General features: G+C 44.9%; 1 protein-coding gene across 1 annotated transcript in view; it reads left to right on the top strand.

Moving 5' to 3' along the window:
• Positions 1-26,440, top strand: part of NFATC2 (nuclear factor of activated T cells 2) — a 105,369-nt gene that overhangs the window by 49,259 nt on the left and 29,670 nt on the right. The window contains exon 6 of the mRNA XM_054980451.1: positions 13,206-13,346. Within this exon, the coding sequence (XP_054836426.1) occupies positions 13,206-13,346 (141 nt within the window). The remainder of the gene's footprint in view (positions 1-13,205; positions 13,347-26,440) is intronic.

Here is a 26,440-nt window from a genome sequence, read left to right as displayed (position 1 = left end):
CAACTAAATGGAACCTCCTTCTACCTGCTGCCTCTTTACTGTGGTTCAGTGATGCAGAACATCTGCTTGGCATGCCAAAGGTCTCAAGTTCAATCTCCGGCATCTCCAGTTAAAAGGATTCGGTGGTAGGATCTCTGCATGAGAACCTGGAGAGCTCTGCCAGTCTGAGTAGACAATGCTAACCTTGATGGTCTGATTTAGCATAAAGCAGTTTCATATCTGTTTAATTCAACCCTATGGCTGGGGAGTAAACAGAAGATAAGAGATGGTGTCTTGTGCACTGCTTGTGGGCTTCATAGAGCCATAGAGTTGGAAGGGGCCTTAAAGACCAACTAGTCCAGCTCCCTCCCCAATGCAGGATCAGCCTAAAGATGCTTCCACAAAGCACCTGGCTGGCCAGTGAGGCCACAGGTTGCATGGCTAGACAAAAACATTGCCAGACAAATACAGAGGTGCCCCCCTCAAATAATAATTTTTGTGTGTACCATCTCATTCCCCCGATGTTTATGCATGATATCTGTTTCCAGCCTCTAAAAATGGTTTCTGTAGCCCCAATTCTGTAAGAAAGAAAGCCCTGAAACATGGGGCCAGTATCTGGGAGCTAGGAACATTGAGCTGTGCTGGTGTGTGTGTGCGTCTGTAAACTTTGCCTTCATCCTTAGACTTTACATTCCATAATGGCAGAATACATGATGATCTTTTTAGCCTACGTTGGAAATATCTATCGGTGGCAGGACGACTCCTGTACAATGCAATGTTCTTTGACTATTTGAATGAGTTGTTAACTGCTTGCATGAACTAACCCTCGCCATGGCCCGTAAATGATAAATGATCTGTCTAGGCAACCATTAATCTTTTTATTTTTTTGAGTGGGAGGAGAGCAGCTGTCTGGCTTTGGACAGCAACCCCCAGTACATGTCCAATTTTTGGTACACTTGAACTGGAGATGACTCTCCTCCTGAGACATTTTGTGTTAACCTGAGTTTATTCATAGGCAGAATTTTCTTCCTACGATTGTCTAGAGCTCTGTGTTCATGGCCCTGGTAACTACCGGCACTTACTATGGACCATCTTTTCACGTCACTAAAGATCAGGGCTGCTATGGGGGAAAGAAGACAGGGTGGAGATGCTTTTTTTCGTTCACCAGAACAAGCACAACATTGGTTGTTGTGGGTTTTCCGGGCTGTATTGCCGTGGTCTTGGCATTGTAGTTCCTGATGTTTCGCCAGCAGCTGTGGCTGGCATCTTCAGAGGTGTAGCACCAAAAGACAAAGATCTCTCAGTGTCAGTTGTCATTTGTCGCAGCACAACATTTTCAGCCACCAGCCTTTTCCATCACCGAAGAAATATTTCAGGTGTCTGAATCCAGTTCTTAAGCTTCCTCTTAGCTGCCATCTGCAAGGGCTGAGATTAGACAGACCTATTTCATTCCACGCCTGAAGAGGACATAAATAGGGCCAGATTATCCTAACCTGAGGTTATGGGGTTCCTGGATTCACACCTTGGAGACCTTTGTCAATGGCTGCTAGCCATGATACTCAAAAATACAGTCTCCCTTTTCAGAGAAGCCTACTTCTTGACTATTAAATTTCAAAATCAATGGTTAGCTACAGGCAGAACATAGTACTAAGGGCACATATATGTCATAATCTGCAGAGGAGCAGGGAAAAATACAGGATGGGATATTGGGTGGAGAATCCAGCATTTTGAGAATCATGGCTTTCTTTTCTCTTCCTTTTTTAAAAAGGAAGTTTTTAGTCGTCGTGACTATAAAGATGGGCCTTAAAGCTACTCTTCTCCGACTATGGGTCAAAACACAAAAGCGTGTCATGACCTTCTTGCAGGTGGGTCATGAGGGTAGGAGGGAGGAGTGACTGAGTGTCCTGGAAGCGGAGTTGCCAGGTGATGGCAAATTTAGGTTTGCCGCTGCATAAAATATATGAAGTGGCCCTGAGATACAGTCTGTGGCTCAATAATGCTATGTATCTATAAATATTAAAAGTGTTCGGAGTGTACAGATTTGCGATTCTTACATTTTGTGTGGAAGAAGGAGAAAGCACTGTGATTTTGCAAATGGGCCTCATAAAGTACAGGATATTTAGAAGGGAGAGGGGGTCCCACTTCAAAAACTATGAGGAGTATGTAGGCGACAGGTATTGAAAGCTCAGAAACCAGAAGGGTAGTGGAGTAAGAATTCCAGTGGCTGGTGGCAGTTCAGTTCTCTGTAAGGTTCTGTGTTTCTTCTAGGCAAGAGGTTTGCTCAGCTTAGTTGATGCAAACTTTCAGGATTCTTGGCTCAGAATGAGGATTGCTTGATAATTGAATATCAGATTTGTAGCACGGAGTACATACAACCCTGTGAAATTGCCCTCATGCTAGCCTTGTGATGGGGAAGGGCTGTGACTCAGTGGCAGAACATCTCCTGGGTTTATAGAATCTCCCAGGTTCAATCCCTGCATCTCCAGTCAGAAGGATTTGGGAGGAAGTGGTATGAAAGACCTTTACCTAAGACCTGGGGGCTGCTGCCAGTCTGAATAGGCAATACTGACCTTGGTGGGCCAATGGTCTAATTCAGCAGAAGGCAAGTTGATGTGATCAAACATGTGAAAATGCGCCTGCTTTACCAGGGTCTAGAGACTCAGAGTGATTCAGGCAGCAAGCATCTTATCATGATATGGTCTATTTATGACTCTCCAGAGATAAAGTAGACATTTTTCTTTCTTTTCATGAAGCAGTATTATGGATTTGGGGTGTGTGGGGTGTTGCATGTTATTATTGAGCCCAGAGAAATGATACTCCGGTTTTGTCCCTGTGACAGTTGACTGACAAAGTGCAATCTTCTTGCACTTTTTGAGCTGTAGACTTCTTGTTTGTCACTGTGCAAATCACCCTCTATGACACTGCCTCACCACAGTTCCTTTCTCTCACACTGCAGAGAGGTTCCTGAAACAAATGCAGTGGAGGCCTTGATAACCACAGTTCCCTTTTGTTTCTTTTTTACTGCTGGCTGGGTTGTAATTTTTGGCACTGAGGATCCGTAACATCTCGATTTGTAGGCGGTTAAATAAAATAAAGACAGCCAAAAAAAAAATCCCCACCCCCAGTGTCCTTAACAGGGCTGACAGGCTGTTTTGAGGCAAAAGTGAGTGTTTCTTTTAGCAGTTGCTTTCCCTGAATTATGTCAGCGGCTGTTGCTATTGAAAGTAAACACCCCAACTGGATAAGTCAACACTGTTCTGTTTAGACAGAGCTCATAAACTACAGTAGCTGTAGGTAGGCTTTATGGAGTGCCAGCCCCTGAGGGGAAGTGAAGGAATAGTGTGAAATGACTGTCTGAAATTCACCTTTCCTGAGCCTTTTAGAAATGGTGAATTTGTCGGGGATTAATACTTCACGCAAAAGGAAACAAATTGAAACTTACTGGGCCAATGGACCTGTTTGCATGTCCTTTTCGTACTGACAACACAGAACAGGCAATCCTTACCACACACCCAATTTCTTTCTGGTTTTTTTTTTACCCTTCCACCTTTTAGGGGATTGGAAGGAAATGAAGCCAAAAATATTATTTATGACAGATTTTTCAGGCTCTATAGCAACTAGAGATGGGCACGAGCCAGAAAAAAAAGAACATGTGGTTCCTGGTTTGTCATGTTTCACAAACCACGAACCATGAACTTTCACAAACCTACCCTGGTTCATGAACCGGTTCATTTTGGTTCATGAAAACGTTACTTCTGGGCTAGCAAATCACCACTTCTGGATCAGCAGAAGGTCACTTCTGGGTCAGCATAAGGTCTTCAGAAAGCCCAACCTCCATTGCCTAGGAAGCTTATTGATTGGCACCAAGCTGTCTTCAGTGATGAACCAAAAGAATGAACCAAACGAACCACCCTAAAGTTCGTGGCAGTTTGTCAGAACGAACCAGCCTGGTTTGTGGCGAACTTTAGTTCGTATTTTGGTTCGTGCCCATCTCTAATAGCAACATGTTCAAACTCAAGGCATAGACCAAAGGAGAAAATGCTCCCCCATTGATTTGGGATGGTTCCCCCAACTTAGGAATGAAAGGATTTTAAAATAATGGATCTCTTTGTCTTGCACTCTTTACCTTCCTGTGTTCCCCCCAAAGCTGAGGGTGCTTGAACCATGAATGAATGAAATCCATATGGCCACCTTCAATAATCAGCATAAGCCACACTCCAAGCTCTGTTCCTACAGGCTGATGTAGAAATTATTCATGTATTTTCTAAAGTCATTGTGAACCAGGATGGGTAGCCATGTTAGTCTGTCTGTCTGTAGCAGTAGAAAACAACAAGAGTCCATAGCACCTATAAGACTAACAAAATTTGTGGTAGAGCCTGAGCTTTCATGAGTCTGACTCACGAAAGCTCATACCCTACCACATACTTTGTTAATCTTGTAGGTGCTACTGGACTCTTGCTCTCTCCTATTGTGAACCAGATTTATGTGGGCAATAGCACAACAATCAAGAAAGTACCTGGGAATCTAGGAGCGCCTGGGAGATGCTCAGGATAAAGACAGACATATAAATATTTGACCCAGGCTAGTTCAGTCTTGTTAGATCTTGGAAGTTATGCAGGGCTGGCCTTGGTTAGTGCATGGATGCGACACCACACAGGAATTCCAGGGCCACTGTGCAGAAGCAAGCAATGGCAAACCACCTCTGAATGTCTTTTGTCTTGAAAACCCCATGGGGTTGCCTTCAGTTGGCTGAGATTTGACAATACTTCACATGCACACACACAAGTTTTTACATAAGTAAATCTTATGCTTTCTTCAGTTCATAAACTGTGTCCAGATCAACTATTCCAAATGCTGCATAACTGTACTGAAGCAAATGTATGTGTTTAGAGCATTCTTTTGTTTTTGGACTCGGTTGCTCCCCCCAACTCACCCTCTAATTTTCAGCAACGATCCTGTTTCCCTTTGTTCTCACTGTATTTCCAAAAGCTGAGGTCTAGAAAAGGAAGGCTCCCCTTTTGCTAGCCTCACCCAACAGCCATTCTCTCTGGGAAGTTGTAGGGTGGATGTCCCAGCTGTGAGGCAGATGGATTATTCTTATTGCTGACCAAACTCTCCTTAGCCAGTGAAATCTCTGCACCAGTATCTCTCTAGGCTCTGACAAAACAACATCGACAAGGGGCCTCATTTCATTCTGGGCTGGAACCAATCATCTTGCCAACCCTCTTTTTAGAAGAGAATTTTCAGGAATTTTTTCAATCTTTTCATTTCCCCTTTCTGAATCTTCACAAAGCTAAGGAATTTCTTCAATTCTTTCATTCCCCCATTCTGAATCTTTCCAAAGCTAAGAGACCAAATTGGCTGAAGCATTTCTTATTGGGCTGACCTTTTGCCCTTCTCCTAACAGAGGATGGCTGGAGTTTATCTATTTGGAACCAACCAAATAGATAAACTCCAGCCATCCTCTGTGCGGGTTCCTGATAGCCATTTGTGTTGGACTCCCCCAAACTTTCTCCTGTTGTTCAAGTATGTGAACTGTTTCCTTTGGCCAGTGTTCTTTTACATCCTGACATGGCTACAGATAAAAGAGAAGTTTTAAAGCAGTTGGTGATTGAAGCCCTGTTCATTTGGCTGGAACATACTCAAAGCCAGTGTGAGTAGTAGATTCAGAGGCATCTTGGACCTTTAGGGTGGTGGTGGAAGAGACTGCAAATGAAAGTATATGATTTAACTAAAAATCTGGGGGAAGGGGGCAGTTGACAGCTGACTGAAGAGGAGTCCTCCGTGGGTGTATCCAGAGAGAGATAAGAAAGTATTGGAGACCAGATTGCTCTACTCAGCCATGCAGATAGGCACGGAGAGTCATGTTGGGGAGATCCAGTGAAGGGAACCATGGACGTCTTTCACATGGAGATACGGGGGCCCACCCAGCCCAGAGTCTTCCAAAACAAGATCTAAGGTCATCACAAGAGATAGGGCCTTGCAATTGGAACATTGACTGCAGAAGTCTGGGGAACCCTCAAGTACAGAATGGGATGTGGCACAGGGGCCACAGCAAGGAAGAGGATTGACACAAATCACACACCCCTCTTATGTAATGGTGTGCTTTATTCAAAGAAGAGCTCATACAAAAATAGGTGGGGTGACCTCTGTCAAATTCGGCACAAGCTATAGCTCTTTCTGCTGCATCCTTCTCTGTTCTAGAGGATCTTCTGAGCTTCAGAAGTGTCTTCTCGGGAAGGGAGATGAGAAAAAGATGGGGAAGTCTCATTCTATTGGACTAATTCTGTAAGATCCAAACAACAAAGAGTATTTCTCTTTTTTAAAAAAATGCAGAATTTGCCGTTAAATAGAAAAGAGGCATCTGATACCTTTATCATGTACTCATTTGCAAAAATTGCCTCTGATAGTGGATTCCAGCCAACATCGGCAAGTGAGTAGATACAAAACGCATGTATGCAGTTCTTTCTGAAATATCCCTGGTTCAAAATGCGTCAAACCCTCCACACGTTTGCTACTGTTTTCTGTGCAATACTTTCTAGTAAGTGTAAATCTGGTAAAGAATTATTTGTCAGCCTTAATGCATGCCATTGCCTACCCTTGTTGTTAAGGGTTAATGGTTTTTCTGTAATACTGAGATACAAAGGGCATATCAATAAATAAAGACCAAGATTCTCTATACAGAATTCTTGCCACATGGCAGGTTTTCTCTGAGTAGGGTGTGTTTTTGTCATCTTGCAATCGGCTGGTTTCTTCTGCAAGAATCTTTAAATTGTGCAAAAGTTTCCATCTGGATATGATTAGCTATATTTGACAAAGGCAACTCTGTCTTAAACTTTTTTTGTAGTTACATGGCAATAAAATCCCAGCCCCCATCAACTGATTTCTAGGTTCCTTTCTGCCAATAATTTTTTCACTGTCACTTTGTTAATGATATGCTTGTGCTTTGGTAGGGCTTCCAAAGGCAAAATCTCTATAAGTGTAGTACAGTAAATGTAGTGATCTCATTGTGCCTGTCTCAGATAAGGAAGGCGCACACATGCTCTGATACTCCTGGATGGTTTTTAGACATTGCAGTTTTGTGGAGGGCTTGGGGTGCTTTGGACCTACTTCCAAACTTGCTTTGCATGTGCATGGAAGTGATTTCGCTACATCGGTTCCCCTTCAGGTCCTGATGGTATATGCCATGTATTGGGATATTGAGCTTGTATCAGCTTTAGCTGTACTGTTGGCATGTCCAAACTGTCAAAGCAGGGGAAAGAATACTCCGTTCTTTCAGAACATATACTGAGCCCTGGTGTATCAGTCCCAATGGCCACCAAGTTCGACATTTGGTTTCCAGCAGTGGACAAAGAGAGTTCTTCTGAGAAGCCTTCAAACTAGGCATAATGGTAGCTAGCTTGCCCCTGTTTTTTATGTCTGACATCTGGTATTCAGCAGCTAACTGCCTTTGAACATGGAGGTTCCATTTAGTTATATTTATTCTCCACGAATGTGGCTAACCCTTTAAAAAAAAGTGGCCTAAGGCAGTGGCACATCAAGCGGCAGTAATTCCTTAATTAAGCCTTGTGTGAATAACTATTTTCTTTTGTCTGCCTTTTTATTCTGCTGCTTGGTTGAATGGCAGTATTCATATGAAAATGAGAAAAATGAGACTTAAGAATCTCAGTTTGCTGTGTGGAGTTGTCCTAAAAGAGGGAAAGAATAGTCCTATGTTGGTGGAGTATGAGGGTGTGTTCTTCCTCAACCTTTCTAGAATCTTCTGTGTGAGAGAGGCTTATCTCCAGGTGCACCTGTGGTTCAGAGGAATGGAGGAGGTTGGTTCTCATTCTTGTGTGCCACTGCATATGGGCCTTGCGCAGAAGGTGAGCTGGCCTATAAGTTAAGAAAAGCTTACTCCTTGATCCATTGTCTGACCCTTTTTACTAGAGGACATAAGAGTCTTGCTAGATTACACCAGTGGTCCATCTAGTTCAGAATCCCGTCACACACAATAGCCAACCAGCTGCCTGGGAGGGCCAAAAACAGTACAGAGAGGCTGAGGCCTTTCCCTGATTTTGCCTCCTAACCAGGGGGTTTTTTTTCAGCAGGAACGCAGTGGAATGGAGTTCTGGCACCTCTTGAAAATGGTCACATGGCCGGTGGCTCCTCCCCCAGATCTGCAGACATAGGGGAGTTTAGATTGCCCTCCACGCCACTGGAGCGGCACAGAGAGCAATCTAAACTCCCCTCTGTCTGGAGATCAGGGGGCGGGGCCACTGGCCATGTGACCATTTTCACCGAGGGCAATTTAAACTTTAAAAAACTTCCCTCTTGTTCCAGCTGACCCAAGTGACGTCATTGTGCGGTCCTGAGTTCCACCACCTCTTTTCCCAGAAAAAAAGCCCTGCTCCTAACTCTGGCATTGAGAGGCTTGCTATCTTTGCATGAGGTGGTTCCCTTTAGTCACCAGTCACCACTGATGGACCTTTCCTCCATGAGGAGGAAGTGGATGACACTTCCATTTCAGGCTGTATTCAAGCTTGCTACTTAAAGTGCTTTCCCACCCTCATCCTGTTGTTGCTGTTAGGTTTCTGGGCATGGGAAGGGAGGGGACATTCGAACGTGGGTCTTTTTTGCTGTGTGACATCACTTCCAGTGTGAAACCAAAGGTGACATCATTGTCTTGAGATGATGTTTTAGAGTTCCACCAATAAAACCATGGGGAAATTTTAGAGTGTTAGCCAATGTGATGGTGTCATTTCTGGTTTTGCTCTGCATTTTTGATCCTAAAGCTGGCCTATTATCTGTTGTTTAAGTTACTTTAATGATAGAACACCAGACTTACCCTCTTTCTGCTTTTTGTTGCCGCTTACATGAATCCACATGTGGAAAAGTTCAAATTTTTATTTTATTAACTGCATTTTTATGTATGCTTCTGTCATCACATTGACCTGTTTGGTTAACTAATCAAACTGAAAGAACTATTTTATTAGCTAAACCAGAGACTTTGTACGAGATGTACATATTCAAAGCACATTTATCAAGCTACATTTGAAGTCCTTTGGAAAATATCTAGCTTCAGAATCAGCTCAGCAGAAACATTCTAAAAGACTTCATTTAAGCGTCTCCTTTTTATAGTGCTATTGACGGAAGGAGGGGGGGGTTTAAATATAATTCAAAACTATATATCATTTCAGAACTATAAATCTCTTGTTAATAGTAAATCCAATTATGAACTCATCAGAAATCTGAGTATTTACAAAGAATGATTAATTATATAAGCCAAGTGGAAGAAATAAGAAACTTCTGTGAAAGTCATCTCAGCATATTTACTTTTTAACTGGCAGTCTTGTGGGCCAGCTCTGTGAATAATAGCGTTTCTTAATTTTTTAGAAAAACTAAAATGATTAATTGTGATAAGTAGTGATATGCATCTTGATAAGTGTGTACTTAGAAGTGATTTTTTAATTGCATAGTGAATAACTCTTGAATAGCCAAAACTAGGGTTGTCATCCCAGTGCAGGCAACTGATAGAAGACTAGGGGAGCGGAGGGTAGAAACTGATAGAAGACTAGGGGAGCGGAGGGTAGAAATCTGGCAAAACAGCATCTCATGATGCCTCCTTGGACTGCATACCTGGAAGTTATGTTACTGTATTGTGTGACACTCTAGGGTTTTCCCTAAACTCTATGATAAACTTATCGAAAACCAGGAAATTCCTATAGTGTTGTGCAGTGCAGCAGTGTCTAGGAACCTGTAAGTGATGTTGGGGCATCGCCTAATGTCACCCTCATCCTTCCTCCTTCCACTTCATTAAGCACCTGAGGGGGACTACTGCTGATCATCTGACTATTTTAACTAAAACTCCATGACAATTAATAGGTTCTGTGCTATTTTTCAGAAAATCAATCTATGCCTGTGTGGTGGTAATAATTCCACATGGTAGTAGGGTTACTAGGTTGCCTTCCCTCCCAGGGGGAGGGTGGATACACAGCACCAGGCCTTTTTTCAGCTGGAATGCAGTGGAACGGCGTTCCGGCACCTCTGGAAAGTAATCACATGTCCAGTCACCCCGCCCCCTGATCCTATTTCCTCCCGTGCGCAGCCCAAGGCATCCAGCTCTTTAGCGTGCTTTGGTGACATCACTTCCATGCGATGTCGTCATGCAGGTGCAGAAGGCAGGCGGAATTCACAGTGAGCCAATTTGGGCCTCAAACAGGCCCAATTCGACTCTTTTGGGGTCCAAATTGGCCTTCTGTGAAGCATAGGAGCACTTTTGGGGCAGCATGATGACGTCACTCCCAGGAAGTGATACGCCACCCCAGGTGTGCACCCAGGAAGCCCGTTCCCAGGCCTTTCCCTCTGCCGGCCAGGTGAGTGGTGGCAGGGGGCAGAGGGTCAAAGCAGGGGATACCCCGTTACTATTGGGACACTGGTAACTGTACATGGTAGCCATGTCGGATGTAGCGAAATTATGCAAAAATACGTTTTACAGGCTAACAAAAAAAATCAGGATGAGTTTTCACGAGTCAGAGCTCACTACCTCATTTTCTTAGTGTGTTTTTTCATGCATACTACAAGAGCAAGTGTCTTATAAAAAATCTAGTATCTAAAACACCTTTCTGTGTTAATCCTGCTGGAGTGCAGCAAGCACAACGTTATTTGAGAAGACGTAGAAGTCCAGGGCATATAATTTCATGGCAGAGCACATGTTGGCAAACTGAAATTCCCTGGTTCTATCCTTGCCACTTCCAGTTAAATGGGTTGTTGGTATCAAAAGCTGGGAAAACACTTGCCAGAGAACTTGGTGAGCCTCTGGGCCAAGCTACACATGACGAATGACACTTGAACGGCAAGTGGATTGAGTGGAGGGCAAGTGAACAGGGAGAAATACACTTGCTGTTCACTTGCTGTCATTTGTCATTTGTAGCTTGGCCCTCTGTCAATCAGGAGAGTGCCCGGGCTAGATGGGCCATTGTTTTGACTCAGGCTGATGCGTTTCATATATTCAGAACCAAATGGGTATAATTTTCATGCAAATATGTGGGATCCAGTCCTCAAAATCAGAAAGGGTGCTCCAAAATGGGCTATTTCAAGTAGCCACTGAAAGGGAATTCACACCTGTAAACACAACCCCTCTGTTCATGCTCTGATGCTCATTTTTTCTTCATAGTTGTACTTGGTCCCCCCATTTATTATCCTGCTGAAAAAATTCATAAGTTTGCAGTGAGGTAAAAAAAAATGGCTTATGTCCAGTGGTTAACAGCAGAAAAGGTTTAGGTAACCCATGCTCCGTGCTTGTTGTACAATTAAATCAGGAGGAAAGGAAAATGCCCGGCTACAAGCAGGGAGGCTGAGTGAGCTGACCAACAGTCGATGGTTCAGTGCTTCCTGGAATAACCTCTTCCTCCCCCTGTTCACCCCGAGAGCACTAGAAGTAGGGAAAGATGTGAAAATGTTGAAGAGAATTCTCCAGAGAAGCCGGGATGGGATAGATGTGGAGGAGTTCCCATTCAGGTCCTGAACTCCAAGGTCACCTAACCTAAACAGTTGCCCTGGCGACACATCTGGAGCATTCAGAGGGAAACACTTGATCCTTTCCAGCTGTTGCAATCGTGGGGGAAGGATGCTCAGATTGCAGCTGTCCTGCATCATAAAGTGTAAACGGGAGTAAGGTGATTGTTATGGATACAATGCGTCCACTCAACTATCTTTTAATGCAGTAATGCTCAGGGATGTGCATGAGCATGCATTCTTACGGCACTGCAGTTCTCAAAGTGCAGAGTAGGTGTGCATTAAGAAAGACAAGACTGGAGGAAGTATTTGTTTCTTTTTAACAGGTTATTCATTAGGTTTACTAGGGATGTGGTGAGAAGCAAAGGGGTTCCAGTGACAGGGAGATGAACTTTAAGGTACACATGAAGAAAAACTTGCTGCTGCGAGGGTAGTTTAACAGTGAGGCCAAGTGGGTATCTGTCACAGATGTATTCTTTACGTGCAGGGTGTCTTGTCCTAAGAGAAAAGATTGATCTAGATAACTCTGAGGTCGTGGTGACAGTTCTATGAAACTGCTCCAGGTCTGCCTGGTTGTTTTGAATCAGTTTGTGAAATTCGTCTTCACCATATGGTTGTTGTGGGTTTTCCGGGCTGTATTGCCGTGGTCTTGGCATTGTAGTTCCTGACGTTTCGCCAGCAGCTGTGGCTGGCATCTTCAGAGGTGTAGCACCAAAAGACAGAGATCTCTCAGTGTCCGGCCGTGAAAGCCTTCGACAATACGTCTTCACCATACTTTGGCTTTTCAGTCAAAAGCCTATCTCTCTAAATCTCATGTGACATATTCTTGTAAAGTCAAGAAGGACTCCAGCTCTTCAATAAACCTATGAACTCTTTAAAGAATTTTAGCATCTATTTTAGGGAGATGGGTTTTCCTTTTCTCATAAGAACAGCTCAGCTTTTGCCCACTTGGAATATCCTTGTCTTTAGCACAAACATGAACACGTGCACACACCATCTCTGTCATCAATTTTAACCAACATTATTTGACCCATCCTGTCTCTGAGCTGGGGGCGTAGTTTTCCTCCCAGCCCAACAATCTTGTTTTCTATACATTAATTTTCAACGTTCTGTGACTTAACCTTTTTCCTTCGGCTCTTGGAATGTTTGTGGATGTTCTGTTTCTGTGTCTTTCAGGTGGCAATATGTGTGCATGGAATATTCACAAACATTCTGATATATACATATATAAAAATTGGAGGGCAGAGACTTGGCTCCATTATGCTGCCTGGGTCATTCCAAAGCCTTCCTTTTTTTAGCGTAGGTTGATTTATGCTTCGTTTACAAGAATTGAGGGTTATCCACTGGAATCCACTATGCAGGTGGCATATTTAAAGTTCCAGGATTGTAGTGTACTTGCACTTGAATATTTGGCCATTGACTTGGAAACAGACATGGGTCGACTCCAGCTCATTCAGCTGAGTTCTCTTTTGTTGAGGACAAGGAGTAAGGCCAGCACAGCTGAAGCACTGGAGCCAGTTCCCAAATATTTCCAAATGAAAATGCTTTGAGCATAAGTTTATTTTTCCTCCTTTTCTTTAAGCCCTAAATTTAGCCTCCTGGAGGAGCTCTATTGGCACTGAGAAGATGGCAATAGTGATAAAACTGTGAACCCCATGAATAGTTCTGAAATTTCCTACTGAGAGAGAGAGAGAGATTTGATTTCATTCATGGCTTTATTTTGTCCACAGCTCAACGGTCTGCACATGAACTTCCGATGGTGGAGAGGCAAGATGTTGACAGCTGCCTGGCGTATGGTGGGCAACAGATGATTCTCACTGGCCAGAATTTTACTGCTGAGTCGAAGGTCGTTTTCACAGAAAAGACACCAGGTATGCCACGCTTTGCATCTTTTCTCTAGTTTTTCTGGTCAAAAGGCTATGTCTTGTAGGACTGGATCTTGCTAATGCCAGTCCAAATAGGCCCAGGTTGACCAGAAATGAAAGAAAGAATGCTCATGCTGTAAAGCTAGTTGGGGAGAAGGAAATCTAGTGTTCCATACGCTGGTGCCAAGGACCCAATTGGGAGGAAGGCGTAGCTGTCTCTCCATTGTTCATTTTCCTTAGTACCAATCAGTTAGCCACTCTCTGGATCAGCTCAGTACACTACTGGGTCCTGCAGAGGTAGAATTCCCCATTGCAATGAGGTAGGCAGGGAGACTGATTGAGAGTTTGGGAAGGTGAGACCTTCCCATGGAGTTATATCTGCAAATGTCTTATGCAAATGCTGGCACAGGCTATCGTGGCTCATACACCTCCTTGCCTCTTCATGCCCTTATTCTCCAGTAGAAACAGCGTCACCAAAGTCACTCCTGTAAACAATTTTGCATGCATCAGCAGTGATACTCATGATTTTGCCCATATGCCATCATTTCATTCAGAATGAAATGCAGCAAATACTTAAAAGAACATTTTATTGTGTCTGTTCCCACACAGGGGATTTTCCCCCTCATGGAATTCTGGAAGCCCCCCTCCACACACACACACAATGTTGTACTCATTCTGAGCACAATTTGTGGGCTTCTGGGCCTTCCCCTTTAAACCAGATCAAAAATAAACCTACTTTGATCCAGTTCAACGGGGGCAGGCTGCAGGGTGGCTGTGGGTGGAGCATCCAGCCAAATGCTCCACCCATTGCCACCAGGGGGCATTCTGGTTTCAAAATGTTGGTGAGATCACTGTCTTACTTATTCATCTGCACGGGCACATGTTGGAAGAGGAGGATTTAACGCTGTCCCTTTCCTCAGGTTTCAGAGGGGGACAAACCAAAGAGTTAGAAAGATAGAGTGGTCAGGGCACTCTGTTTATTGCTCTGACTGTCCTTTGATATGTAGATTGCTGTTCTCAGGATTTCCTCCTCCTGACTTCCTCCCTCTCACTTCTTCTCTTCCTGGCATTGATCCAGGAAACATCTCTCTCCTTCCCCTCCCTCCATCTTGGCAGGATAGATGCAGGCCCTGGCATCCATGTCCATCCTTAGACTTGATAGGTAGTTAGGATCTGTCTCTCCTCCTTTCATATCAGAGTATGGAGTTCCTGCAATAAAGAACTCTCATTTCTTTTCTAAATATAAAGCAAGTATATGATTTATTATTTTCTCTCCTGCACACACCAGCCAGCAGAACCAGCTCACAACCACCTATAATCACACTTCCTATGCCCAACGATAGACTCTGCTAACAGCCCCAAAATGGAATCCTTTACTTAGGTTTTTGGGGCCTACATAACGATTTATTTATCACAACAGACATAAGGGGAAGGAGCAGGAAGAAGTGGCAGTGGCAAGCAGTGGTCTGACAGGGCACATTGGCCCCAGTCCTGCCCATTCTTAATCTGCTTGGTGCTCTGGCAGGGGCTGTTTTTACACCCCCACATTGACAGAGCCTATGATGGAGTTCTAAAAAATCAAGCAGGAGTAATAAAACCTATGCAAAGAAATTAATTGGGTTTGATAATGATTTTTGATTGGTTCAAGTGTCATCCTAATATTTCAGTGAATGGGCTGCTTTTAAATTTGCATGGATTGAGATATATGGGAAGATCATATCCAAGGGTGCAGGGCACCAGTCCCTGCAGGATCACTGAAGCAAGCCTATATTCAGCTTGTGCTGTACTGACATTGACTCCCCTGTCTCTCTAGCTGGTGCTTAAAGGGACAGAAATGTGGGGGTCCCCACCCCCCACCCCCCACCCCGTTGCAGAAATACGGTTGGATCCAGACAGATTTTTCACTCCATCTCACCCAGGCCGTATACCGCATCTCCTGTCCCCTGTGTTCATCCATGCCCCATGATCTCTGGTGCACCCTTCCTTGCAGTCAAAGAGGGCCCCATCTTTATCACTAGTAGGAAAACGGTCTGAACCCAACCCATAGCTTATTGTTTTCAAATGATTGAGAGATGAACATATGCGTTAGTTAGCTGTGATCAGAGATTATTCTGGTAGGACTTCTTGCTTTTATTAGGACTTAATTTATGAGAATCCCTGGTGAGCCCCTAGAAGACCATCTTGAGTAGTGGTTGGTGGGGGGTAAAATCAAGGCCTTCTCCCACCATGCCCACGTAGCTAACTCTAGTGGCTACAACTGCTGCCCCCCCCCTTTTTCCAACTTTGGGGTTGCAAATGCAAACTTGGTTTCCAGAGTTATATCCAGGGTTCATTTCATAGAAAAAGAGCTGGAGGAACTCATTAGCATGACTCATTAGCATATGCCACGCCCCTTGCCATCACTGGAAGTGTATTATTAGCATAACTGATTTGCATATGCCATACACCCTGACATCACCTATCCTAGCTGTTTTGGACCCAATCTTGGCCATTCAGGGCCGAAATTGGGCCCAAAATGGCAAAAAGGGGCTGAAAATGGCCGAAAAGAGGCCCAAAATGGTCAGGATTGGGCCACTGCTGAGTGGGAGAGTGATCCACCACCCGTCAGAGGCCCGATCCGGGCCGTTTCAGCACCAATCCAGGCTGAAACAGGCCCAAAATGGCCAAGAGTCAGGTGGGCAGGGCCACCTGACATGTGACCTCTTTGGGGAACTGCCGGAACTGCGTTCCTGTGTGTTCCCCCTTGAAATGAGCCCTGGTTAGATCTGGCAGAGGAGCTATCTGTTCCTGACTCCTAGTGTAAATTCTCATGTTTCCCCGCTTCGAATTCATCCTTGCTACTCTTTCCCCCTTGCATTCATCACGGCCCGCCATGAATAGCTGTGGTGTTGCTTTGATTTCTGACCTGAATCATACCTGACCTTTAAAAATATCTTCAGCATGGACTCATTGTTTTCACTAGGTAACACACAAGCTCGAAGAATGGGCGATGACTAATAGAGGATACAGCACATTTAATTCATATGCAATTAGAAAACATTTTAAGGCTGACCTCTGCTGCTCTTACTCATTTGGGAGGGGGGGGCTCGTGGTTAGTAGGAGTTGCCACCCACTACGGGATCTCTCAGGGGCTGGCTCCAGTTCAGAAATGTACACGGCAAGATTCTTCAAGCACAACTGAGCTTTTAGCTTTTTTAAAAAATGCAGCAACAGCAGCTGTCCCACACCGCATAGGATGCTGCATTTGAAACTCAGAGGCCTGTAAATAGCAGCTTCCAGTGCTGAGTGGGAACCTGCTGATTTGTAAAGAGAATGACGAAAGCCACAATTGTCTTTGTGCGTGTGACTTTGCACCTGTGCAATGGAGGCTGCTGCTAAGTAGGAATCCTTGGCCTGGTTTCCTTGCCTTTGTGAATTAGGAAGTCCCTTTTTACCATTTTAAGGCCGCCCTGCCAATGGTTACTGTATGTACTAGCCTGTACAAAACAGTTACATAGCCTAACTACTTATGCATCTGCTTTAGTCACTTTTTGGCATATGGATTGGTCAGCGGGATCACCTCCCATTCATTTTTTTCTGCTCCATCACCCAGAAATTATTCTTACCACAAGCAACCGGAGAAAAGATTGTTTAGAAGAATGAATTTAAAAGGGTCACAAACTAAACCCAAATCTTTCCTACATTGGCAGCCTTGTTTTGATCATTCATGGAAAGTCACAACATCATAACTTTGCAAGGGGTGCAAAAGATGTATTCTGTCCAATAAGAAGAGCACGGGACTCTGATCTGGAGAACCAGGTTTGATTCCCCACTCCTCCACTTGGTGACTCTGGCTCAGTTACAGCTCTTCCAGAGTTCTCTCAGCCCCACCCACCTCACAGGGTGATTATTGTTGTGGGGATAATAATAATATACTTTGTAAACTGCTCTGAATGGGCGTTAAGTTGTCCTGAAGGGTGGTATATAAATCAAATGTTATTATTATGATTATATTTATGAAGCCTATGTCTTGGTGCTCCATAAAGGCTAGAATGTGCTTTAAAATGACCCTCTTCCCCAGTTAGCAATGCTGAGAGCCGCAAGGCCTCAGACAAAAATTCCCTGTGGACCCCCTTCAAACTGAGACCCAGAGTCGAACCACACGATATGAATTACACGAGACCGAGCAAGTGTCAGGAGTCCTGTCTTACCCCAAATGCCCGTGTCCAACATTCTATCGATGAACACGTGTCCTGGTCCTGGCATGCATTCAAAATTGTCTGCTCCAGTGTAGCCGTGACGGCGCGTGTACGCGGTCAAGATCAGTAAGTTGGCAATGCAAAGCGTCCTTATTTCCTATATCTTCCGCTTCCTATCTGTGCAAAGTGGAGATGCATGATGGGATATCTTGGAGGTACGCAGAGAAAACCCATGCCACCGTGAACACGGGTTCGATGGAGGTCCTGTAGTCCTGGTGTGTGTAGTTGAAAACAACGGTGGAACACATGTAAGTTTGTTTTCGTGTCATTCGCGTGTAATTCGTATCGTGTGGTCTGGCTCCCAGTTATAAGGAAATGAATCACATGATTGGCTTGACTCCGAGAGCCCCTAGGGGGCCCAGGACCCTGGAATTTGGAAGCAGTTCTGACCCTCATTATAGTAGTGGTAGGTAGTGGAAAGCGATGGCAGTCTCTTTGCAAATGTTAGTTCCCCATTTTGGGGAGACTTTCAGTAGGAGCATCTTTGTATGCAAAATACGTGTGCAACTGTGCAATTATATGTGCTAGTTCATTTAAATACGGTCTGATTTAGAGTTGCCTATAAAGGGGCAAACCTTAGCTTGATGTAAAGGCTACCATCATGCTAAGAAGAGGCTCAGAGAGGTAAGCAAAGCCACAATAAACCGTTGTGGGTGGGCAGCGCATCCTCTCTGGCAGTGTTAATTTCCTCATTAAGAGGCTATGCAAAGCCCTGTATTTTTGTGAAAGAAGAAATAACAAAAAATAACACACGCACACAGCCCACACGCACCATACAGCAGCATTTGAAGGGGAAAGCATGCTTGCTTTTCTTTCCATTTCACTTTGATGAGTCACGGGCCATGTTCATCTGAGCAGTGCTTTCACTTGCCGCAGTATCAACCCACTGGTCTTGGCTTGGTTAATGTTACCAAAGGCTCATCCTTAATGACCCTGGGTACATCTGTGATCTTAAATACCGCGTGGACCTCAGAGGATCCAGTGTATTTCTGTGATGCCTGCACACGATGACATGTTGCACCTCTGCAGGTTCCTTGTCAATGAGGGCCAAGTTAGCCATTGTCAGGGGCATTTGCCCATACAGTACTAAGACTTTCAGGTGGAGCACTTTCCTGTAATTTTATAAGGATGAATGAAATCGAGCAGACTGCTTTGATACTGCAAACTGCAACTGTGCAGGCATAAACTAGTTTTAACACTCTAACTCGTCTTGTGTCCCGAATCCCATGGGCCAAAGCACAACCTTTCTCTGCCAGTGCCTGTAAAGAAGTGCATGCAAGCAGACCATTGGTGTAAGGCCAAGCCTGTTGCCTTTCTCTGGCGATCCCAGCCACTGAGAAGCAAGGCTGATCCTATCTGCACAGTCCTGTCTTGTGTTCCGTTTCCTGGCCACGTGGAAGCATTGGGGATCGGCTCGTGTATATAAATTGGAGGACTAAGGGTCATCCAGCGGTGAAAAGCCCAAATGGATTGAGCCAACACTCCATACCATTGAGAGCTGATGTAGTGTCATAGCTAGGACTGTGGAGCCAGCAAGTCCCTGCTTAGTATCTCAGCTCAGTCATTAACTTACCGGCTGATCTTTCACAGGCTATTATCCTTCAACCACCACCCCACTCCATCTGTAACATGGAGAGAATAATGTTCACCTACTTCACAGCATTGTTTATATAAAGTGCTTTGAATAGTTGGGGAAAGTGAAGTAAAGGTCAGTTAAGTAGCATAGGCAAGCAGGGAAGGAGACACGTGAAGCTGTTTTATTCTGTCCACTGGTCTATTAAGGTCAGTATTGTCAACTCTGACCGGCAGCGGCTCTCTGGGTCTCCGGCAGAGGTCTTTCAAGCCATCTGTTACTTGGTCCTTTTAACTGGAGATGTTGCTGCTCGAACTTAGGACTTTTTGCATGCAAAGCAGATACCCCACTATTGAGCCTCAGCCCTTCCTCTAATGACGCAAGATAAGAATAGGGGACTGCAGCCTTTACCCTTTTTGTTATGACTCTAGTCTCCCCTGCTCCCTTCTGTCCCATTCATCACTGAGGTTATTGGAAGACTGATTTTTTTCCAGTTCCTCCCAAATCAAATATGGCTTCCAGGTACAGATGCCAGTCTCATGCTGGGGATGGGAGATCCCAGCTCCCACCCCCTGCCGCTGCTCACCTGACTGGTGGGGGGAAGTGTGGGCAGGCTGGCCAGAGAATGTGGTGAAATGATGCACGCGCACTCCGCAGGCCCCCGATGATCTCACTTTTGGTTTCAACTGAAAATGGCGAGGTCTCATTGGGGCAAGGTCAAAACATAGCAGAAAAGTTGTTTTGGGTTGATTCCTAAAGAACTGCTCCCATTGAGACCCCTTCACTTCTGGTTTAAACTGGAAGTGATGTCATTGGGAGGGCACGAAGCACATGCGTGTAAGAAAAGAAGCGCCCCCTGCTAGGACCATGCCCCCCCCCATTTTCAAGATAGAGGAACCTGGCAAGCCTGCCTCCAGGCCAAGGTGAAAAGTAAGTCAGTGTGTCCTGGTAACAAGTACTAGTTAGAAAGTGGCCAAAGTGGGACCTCCCATCTTTTGCTTTGGTCTGTTTGTTAGAGAGACTACCAGTAAGAAAATGGCTTTCACTCCTTCTCCAGGCCCCGAGGAGGAGGGGATAATGAACATTAGCAATTTTGAAGGCAAAAGCGTGTGTATCCATGACTTCAAAATTGAAAACACCGTATGAAGCATCTGGCAGCTTGGTCTTGGGAGACTTATGTGCCAATTCACTTCTAAACTCCATCGGTTAAGTATTGTTGCAGAAATTCCACGTGCATATCAATTTAGACAACTCCCCAACTTCAGTTAGATCCCAAACTTGAAAGTGCTGTTAAGTGCTCTAGGTTGCCATAGATCGAGCCCGTGCTGTGAACCTTACTGACCCTTGCTATGTTGATTTGATCATAATAGATATTAATGACCTTGGTGAGCCGCTTATAAAAAAATAGTCATTCTCTGCCTGGCACAGGAAATGGTGGAAGGAAGTGAACTCCGGGAGAGGGGGGGGGACTGGAGAGTTTGCAAACGCGCGTGTGAGAAGCAACTGAAGAAAGACGTTGAGTTTTAGAAAGTAGGGTGCACGCTAGGAGTGTAGTATGTTTATTTACACCATCTGTGGAGGAGGCAGAATGCCTGCATAGCACGCTCTTGTGGCCACTTGGCTGTTCTCCAGGGATGAAGCGGGGAGGAATAACAATTGCTTCTAGGTTAAGTACTGGAGACCCCAGATAGGATGGCTAAAGACTGTTTTGGCATTGCAAACTGCCACAGGCACTCTCATTAGTTCATCGCCATAATTCATCTTGTGCCCAGAATCCTGGTCTGGCTTCATGGGTGAAGCACGTCCTCTCCCGTTCAATTCCAGAGGAATCATTCGGCTGATAAATTGTCTTCAGAGACACCCACCTGCTTATTGTATTAGTGGAAAGTGGCTTCCTTGCAGTCTGATCACCTCTTCTTATGGCTTACAATCTACCAATGAATCGTTGTTGGAATGTTAAAGAAGCCCAATTGGCAGTTTGCCATCCAAATGTCCATCGTCCCCCGTTTCCCCCCCCCCCCAAGATAATAGAATGGCAACTTTATGGAAGCACATTTGGTGGCTGTACATCTTCCTTCTTGTCCTCCTAGCCCCCTCATAATGTCTTTCTTCATTCTGGCCCAGCTGGCCAATTTTCTTCTTGATCCCCTTGAGATTTTTTTTAATTACTGACTCTGCCCCCCCCCCTGCAACTCTGCCCTATTTGAAGATCTTCAACAGTGCCAAAAAATCTTCAGGAGCAAAGGATCAAAATGGACAGTATTTTCCCTCTTATTTGCAGATCATGTTAAGGATTCATAGAACAGTTGTTTTCCGTTTCTAGTGGCACTAATAACAAAATTAAAATTATAAGGGTAAATAGATAATTGAAGGCAGAAGTCCCCCAACTGACCCCCCCCCCCCCAGGAGCTGGTGCAACCTTCTCCAACCCAGCACAGGAACTGAGTCCCAATAAACCTGCAAAAAGTCTAAGTCCAGTTTTGTTGCAGCAAACAAGGAGATTCCTGTAATAAAATGTATTTATTTGTGTCATTTATATCTTGCCTTTCTCCTCAATGGGGAACCAAAGTGGTTTCCATTGTTCCTCTCTTCTCCATTTTATCCTCTTGCCAGCCCTATGAGATACGTTAGGCTCTGTGTGTGTGTGTGTGTGTGTGCCTGGCCCAAGGTCATTCAGCAATGTCCCATGGCAGAGCGGGATTCAAACCTGAGTCTCCCAGATCGTAGTCCAATGCTCTCACTGTACCGCACATGCTATGGCTTTTTCATCCAGAATAACTAAGACTAGTTTGACCAGCCACCGCAGCACCTCTTTGGTTAAAGAACACCTATGCCATTTCTTTACTTGAGTTACACCCCCACTTTTCTCCCTGAGCGGCTTACAACATTATATCCTCACAACAACCCTGTAGGGAGGTGAGGCTAAGAGGGTGTGCCTGGCCCAAGGTCACTCAGCAAGCTTCCATGGCAGGGCAGGGATTTGAACCTGGGTTTCCCAGATCCTAGTAGGACATTCTAACCCACTACACCATGCGATCGCCTGAAATCTGGGATGCCTGAACTTTCTTGTAGCACGTGCATTTATGCCTCAGTTTCTCAGTCTTGATGATTGTGAGGTTTCTTTGGGGTCTGGATGTGGTTGGAAGGCATCTGATGCAGGATCTTTTTTGAAGCAGGTCTGGGTCTGCTCAGTGACTGCTTAGGAGATCCTCTCTGTGCTGCCTGAAGAGATCTGTGATGGACGAAAGGCAGGATATGAATGTCATTAATGGAATAAGTGTTATTCCTACAAAAATAGAAAAAGCAAAAAGGTGTTTCTAGATCTCTTAATTGAAAACAGACTCATATCTAACATAATTTAATTTATGCTCATGTATTCTCGGAGCTGCACTGCAGGACACAGAAGCCCTGTGCTGGATCATATCTGGTCTTCTCCCACTCATTTCCCAGGGCCTACATTCTCATCTGCTAACAGGGCTGGCATTAGCGTATCCTTAGGTGAGGTGGCTGCCAGGGCTCGGGGCTTCTGGCAGGGCCCACTGCCACCAACCCCCCTGCCATGCACTTCCCCTGCCTCCTGTGCATCATCAAGGAAGGGCATGTGATTTGTGCACAGTGGTGCCACTGCTGTTGCCAGTGGCCGCAGCACTCTCGGCTGTCTACACTGGCCAGTGCGGTCCGATAAAAGGTTGCATGAATGATGGAAGAGCTTGCACTCAGAAGTCCACCCAGGGTCCCCAACACCTAGAAGAGTCTCTGTCTGATAGCATTGATTTATTTGATTCATATGCTTCTTCTCCCAATGTTGTGTGCCAAGGCAGATGTTGGTACCCATGTGCCCCTCAACGTCCACGCACAGCTTCTTTCATCTCCATCCTGTCCAGAAAAATCCCAAAGAAAGAAAGGTACCCTTTACCTGTGATATCCTGTCCCGTGTTCAACATGGAAGAAATCTGCCTTCTGTGTCTGGGGGTGTAGTAAAGAGCTGTAGCCATGCTTTAAATGCAAATTATACATTTAGAGTGTCACTGTTTGGAACCCTAAAGCTTGCACTGCTCACTTTTGTGGACAGCACTGAGGGCTTAATGAAATACACTGCTTGTCTAGACAGCAGGAATCAAGGAGCATTCCTGGTCCCTATTAGAGCCATCTGGATATTCTGTGGGTAAGGCAGAGTTATATAGAGCTTTTGGGATTCTGGGATGAGGCAAGCCCTGGAAATGCAGAGAACCTCTGGAATCCCTTTCTGTGTTGTGCTAAGAACGCTGATAATAGCTGCAAATGGATGTAACGCAATGAATCTAGACATTTGCTGAAAGCACTATGAGAATGTTACCTTTTAGGTTACAGCTTCTTGTGTACTTGGCAGCAAGCAGAACTCTTTTTGTACCGTGGCCAGCAAATGTCAGATGGAGAATGGGGGAATCCCAGAAAAATGCTACAAATGGGGTGGGGGGGGGCAGGATGCAAACACAAACACATAAGCAGAAGTGACCGTGGAAACTGAGTTGCCATAACTGACAAAGAATCACTGAGACAGGGTGGAATCCAGTGTTTTGGAAGATCTCCCTGCATGACACATGGCTTTGGAATTTTATAGCTGGTAAGCCTTCATTTAGCACAGGCAACTACTACTGGCCTAGATTCTCTGGCTTGCTTTCTACTACGGGGGGTGCCTAGAAACAAGCCTGCCTGCGATTTATTCAGCTCTGCCATGTATTTGTTTAAAAGACACTGATTGCTTTTTAATGCATTTGTCTTGGAACGAACTGAAGCCAAAGCGAGAGCGAATCTTCTATCACCTGTCGAAAGCTAATTGATCACATAAAAACCTGGCAGAGGGAATGGAATTCCCTTTTCTCCCACTTAGTCATCGCATCCTGGTGGTGACTCACTTATTACCCGGAGGTTCCCAGTGGCTTTATTTTTGAGTGGAGCTTTTGTTTCATAAAATGTTTATAAATTTCTTCTTCTTTTTGCTAAGTATATTTCCATGAATTGGCATAAGGCAGTGGTAGAAATAGCTCTGGAACTACATTGGCCCCTGCTGTTTCACTACTCAGCTACTGTTGTTATGTTTAGTTGCAACTTGAGTTGAATCTTTCAGACCATCAACTTTGGGGAGAGGACCTCTCAATGTCTTACCCTGGTGCAAAATGTCAACTCTGGGGCTGGGCTACAATTTGGATGACTGATCCCTCTGGCTGTTTTCCAGCAGACCTTGACATGCATCTTTGGCCATGGTGAATCATCCCAGAGAGCTTTCTCATGAAATGAAAGCATTGGCCGTGGCTGTAATGGATGGTCTCTCAACGCAGATGAATCAAACAAGCCCACCATAGAATTCAATCCATCTGAAGAAAGGAAAAGGCCAATTGGCTCCAGAGGGCCAAATTCTTTCAAGCTGCAGTAGCGTTTCTGAAATTACAAAATTACTGCTCTGTGATTACTCACAGGGCTGGGGGGACATGATCTATAACAGGGGTGGCCAAACTTGCTTAATGTAAGAGCCACGTAGAATAAACGTCAGATATTTGAGAGCCGCAAGACATGATGCATTGAAGTGACTTCAGATGAGGAGGTGGGTTTGGGGGAGTGTCCTGAAAGTGACATCACAGAAAGGGGTGGGGTTTGGTGCAGTATGCTGGAAGAGACATCATCGGAAGGGGTGATGCTTGGGAAGAGCTATCACGTGACCTTTGACGTGGAAGTGACATCACAAAAGTGACATCACATCCTTGCTAGACTTCACCCCCAAAGGTCCCAGATATTTTCTGAGTCAGACCTGGCAACCCCAACATTTTTATTGAAAATATGAAAGACATGGAATGAAAGAAGGAAGAAAAAGAAATGGGAAAGACATGGAAAGGAAAGAGGAAAGGGAGGGAAAGACATGAAAAGAAAGGAGGAAAGGGAGGGAAATAGACTAAAATAAAATGTATGGCCACGGCGATACTCAGCCGCACAATATGTCTAGAAGAGCCACATGTGGCACCCGAGCCACAGTTTGGCCACCCCTGATCTATAAGAACATAGGAATCACCTTGCTGGATTAGAGCAGAAATCTATGGAGTCTGGCACTCTTATGGTCAGCCCGATGCCCTCTGGAATTTCTTAAGAGGGCAGAATGGATGCAGCTATTCTCTCTTGTTTGGTTCTAGGCATGCTGGCCCCAATCCATCTCTAGTCACAGGCAGCTAGTTCCATATGCACATCTGTATGTATGTTCATGCCAAAATGCATCTGGATAGTTCAGTACAGCCTGGATAACATTCCAATCATCATGTGAACCTGTATCCGCATTGGCTATGCGCATGAAAAGCCACATCAGCATATGACTTATAAGCAAACTTTATGTATTGGCCCATTTCTGTCCAGACGTTCACTTGCATGAATCAGAATAATTTCGTCTGCTGCAATTGATATTTCTCCCACAAAAATGCCACAGGAATGAAACGCTTGATCACAATTTGTACTATTGGTCTGAACCAAGAATCTCATGCAGTCATGGTAGCAGTAGTATGCACAGACTCCTCAAAATTCATGAACCCCATATTAAAAAAAGAATGAATGCTGGAGTTGAAGCAACAACTCAGCAAGAGCAGCCACAATCATTTCAATGGGCAGGCCACGGGAGGGGCTGTAACTCAGTGGCAGGACATCTGATTTGTGTGAGGTTCGGTCCTCAGCACCACCACTATAAAGGAACCAAGTAGTAGGTAGGTCATAAGCTTTTGAGAACCACAGCTCTCTTCATCAGATGCATGGAGGGTAAGAAGAAATTGGCCAGATATATGTAGGTGGAGAGGGGAGGGGGCTCTGTGACTCTCGAAAGCTTATGCTACTGTAAAGTTGATTAGTCTTAAAGGTGCTACTGGACTCTTTACTATTTTGTATCAAAGGCTAAGTGGTAAGGCCGGTTCTGAATCTTAGCAGCCCACCAACTTCTTCATCAGCAACAGCCATGTGGAATAGATCATTGAAAATGAAATCCGGCCCTCAAGTCTGAGGTGACTTATGGCGACCTCTGGTGGGGTTTTCATGGCAAGAGACTAACAGAGGTGGTTTGCCATTATTTACATTTTAAAATGTGGAACGGAGGCTGACGTATGTCCAACAAACCAGTTTAATTGAGTAACAGTAGGATCCCGACCTGTAACTTCCTTGAGAGATGAATGGCCGCTGCAGTGGATTGCCCAGGTTACTGCAGTGCCTCCGTGGCAAAAGGCCTCCCAACTTGAGTCCAGTTTGCCATCAGCTGTGTCAGATTTGCTGCTGTGTGCTCTCTC

Source organism: Eublepharis macularius, chromosome 5 (assembly GCF_028583425.1).
Source record: "Eublepharis macularius isolate TG4126 chromosome 5, MPM_Emac_v1.0, whole genome shotgun sequence".
NCBI lineage: Eukaryota > Metazoa > Chordata > Lepidosauria > Squamata > Eublepharidae > Eublepharis > Eublepharis macularius.
Note: the sequence above shows the minus strand (reverse complement) of the source record. Positions and strands in the feature narration are given on the sequence as shown.